Source organism: Colobus angolensis, unplaced genomic scaffold (assembly GCF_000951035.1).
Source record: "Colobus angolensis palliatus isolate OR3802 unplaced genomic scaffold, Cang.pa_1.0 Scaffold292, whole genome shotgun sequence".
In the NCBI taxonomy this organism is placed as follows: Eukaryota; Metazoa; Chordata; class Mammalia; order Primates; family Cercopithecidae; genus Colobus; species Colobus angolensis.
Window position 1 is genome coordinate 3,701,325 of NW_012116177.1, and position 2,595 is coordinate 3,703,919.

The following is a 2,595-nucleotide window of genomic DNA, read 5'->3' on the forward strand; positions in this document are numbered from 1 at the left end:
CTATGATAAAGGCCTTGTTTATAGAGGTGTGAAAGTCATGCCCTTCTCTACGGCATGTAACACTCCACTTTCCAACTTCGAGTCACACCAGAATTACAAGGTACGTGAAATGTAGAGACATTATTCAGCATTGAGTTCTGTAGGTGGAAGTTGAATAGTTACGATCGCAGTAGGTATTCCCAAGTACACCCAGTATGGAATGTTGCCCATGACATCAGCCACTTTGGCCACTTCTTACTGAGTGCTGAAAACATTGCCAGTTAGTATACAAAGGCTCTGTTAAGATGAGGGATTTTTTTTTCCACATTGGATTTATGATGTATCTTAATGTGATAGGTTTTGCTTGTTTTGACCATATTTTTGTGCCTCTTTGTTGGGTTAACAGCTTTGACATGCTTCCCTGTAGTCATCATTTCTTAAGGGTTGGGTAATTTTGTGCCTTATCTGGGACCTCATGATATCATTTATTTGTTAACGGTATTTGGAAAAAAATTAATTTGAGGTGCCAAATGGTATTATCTTTCCTCTGATGAAATACAATCAGTTGTTGTTGTTGGTATGATTGAGGTGTTTAGACTTGTTTGATGTTTACAGGGTATACTGTTATACCATATCTAGACAGATACTAAATACTAGTGAGTCTTCTGAAATGTGAACTATCTCTTCTCATGTGTGTGTACTGAGTTGTTTTCCGTTTTGAGAGTTTATCTGACCTGCTGTTTTTAAAGGATATTGACTTGTTTGGAATTCTTGTTTCATGGCCTAGGTTTGAAAATTACATTAGTAAAATTTGCCTTACAAAGCATTTTTTATTTATAGAATGCTTTCACATGTCCTGTTTGATTGATCTTTGTAAATCCTTGTAAGGCAGGTATGATGATTTCTATTATCTCCTTACTACCTCTCTGATTGTGCTCATGTTTGTATTTTTTTAGTAAAATATTAAACACTTAACAGTGTAGAGAATAATACAGTAAACACAAGGTTTCCAAGGCTTACCTTTGTCAAATCTTAGTATATTGCTATATTTGGTTGCTTTTTTTTATTTAGTTTTTTTTTTTTTGAGACATAGTCTCGCTCTGTCACCCAGGCTACAGTGCAGTGGCATGATCTCGGCTCACTGCAACCTCCGCCTACCGGATTCAAGCAGTTCTCTGCCTCAGCCTTCGGAGTAGCTGGGATTACAGGTGCCCACCACCAGGCATTTTTAGTAGAGACAGGGTTTCACCATCTTGGCCAAGCTGGTCTTGAACTCCTGACCTTGTGATCCACCCACCTCGGCCTCTCAAATTGCTGGGATTACAGGTGTGAGAGACTGTGCCCAGTCTGTTTGGTTGCTTTTTAAAAACACTTGAATGTGGGCAGTTTCAGGGACATGCAAAAGTAGACAAATGGTATAATTAATTTCTGTAGGCCCATTAAGGCCCCCAGCAACCAATGACTGGCTAATCTTGCCTCATTCATACACGTATTCTTTCCCACTTTCCTCTCAATTTTGAAACAAATGCCAGATATCAAATTATTTCATCAAGAAATAATCCAATATAGATCTTTCATAAAAAATCGTTGTCTTCTTTAAACATTGCCATATTAGCATTCATTCACACCTTAAAAAGTCATTAGCAATTACCTTTTTGTTGTTGTTTTTGAGATCGAGTCTCACTTTGTCACCCAGGCTAGAGTGCAGTGACGTGATCTTGGCCAACCACAGCCTTGACCTCCTGGGCTCAAGTGAGCTCCCATTTCAGCCCCCTAAGTAGCTGGGACTATAGGAACATACACCATACCTAGCTAATTTATGTGTTTCTGTAGAGACGGTTTCACCATGTTGCTTGTGCTGGTCTTAAACTCTTGGGCTCAAGCAGTCTACCCGCCTTGGCCTCCCAAAGTGCTGGGATTATAAGTGTCAGCCACTGCACCCAGCTACCTTTAATATTTTTAATTTAATATTATTGAATTATTTAGTTCCTGAACATTATCAGTTCATATTTCTAATGGTTTAATCATTTCCCAAGGGGTTATATTTTATTTTTTGTTTTTTTTTTCAATCAGGATCTACCAAGACTTAAACACATGGTGACTGTTGTCTTTTTAGGTCTTGTACACATTTCAGTTGGTTATACAACAAGTAGTGGAATTACTGAGTCAAAGTATTGTTTGTTTTAATTTTTATTTTTTTGAGACGGAGTCTCACTCTGATGTCCAGGTTGAAGTACAGTGGTGTGATCTTGGGTCACTGTAACCTCTTCCTGGATTCAAGCAATTCTCCTGCCTCAACCTCCCGAGTAGCTGGGATTATAGGTGCCTGCCAGCACGCCCAGCTAAGTTTTGTAATTTTAGTAGAGACACGGCTTCTCCTTCTCGGCGCGGCTGGTCTTGAACTCCTGACCTCAGTTGATCCACCTGCCTTGGCCTCCCAAAGTGCTGGTATTACAGGCGTGAGCCACTGTGCCCAGCTGAGTCACAGAGCATACTTATGTTTAGTTCTAATACTGGGGTTGGGAAACTTTCTTCTACAGATTAAATATTTTAGGCTTTTCAGGCAAAGTGTTCTCAATTTTGTCACCATTCTTTGCTTACCCACTGCATGAAAAC

At 39.5% G+C, this 2,595-nt stretch overlaps 1 protein-coding gene across 1 annotated transcript in view; it reads left to right on the forward strand.

Moving 5' to 3' along the window:
* LOC105516862 (isoleucine--tRNA ligase, cytoplasmic-like) overlaps nucleotides 1-2,595 on the forward strand; it is a 77,764-nt gene that overhangs the window by 12,807 nt on the left and 62,362 nt on the right. The window contains exon 5 of the mRNA XM_011949209.1: nucleotides 2-100. Coding sequence (XP_011804599.1) covers nucleotides 2-100 — 99 coding nt within the window. The remainder of the gene's footprint in view (nucleotide 1; nucleotides 101-2,595) is intronic.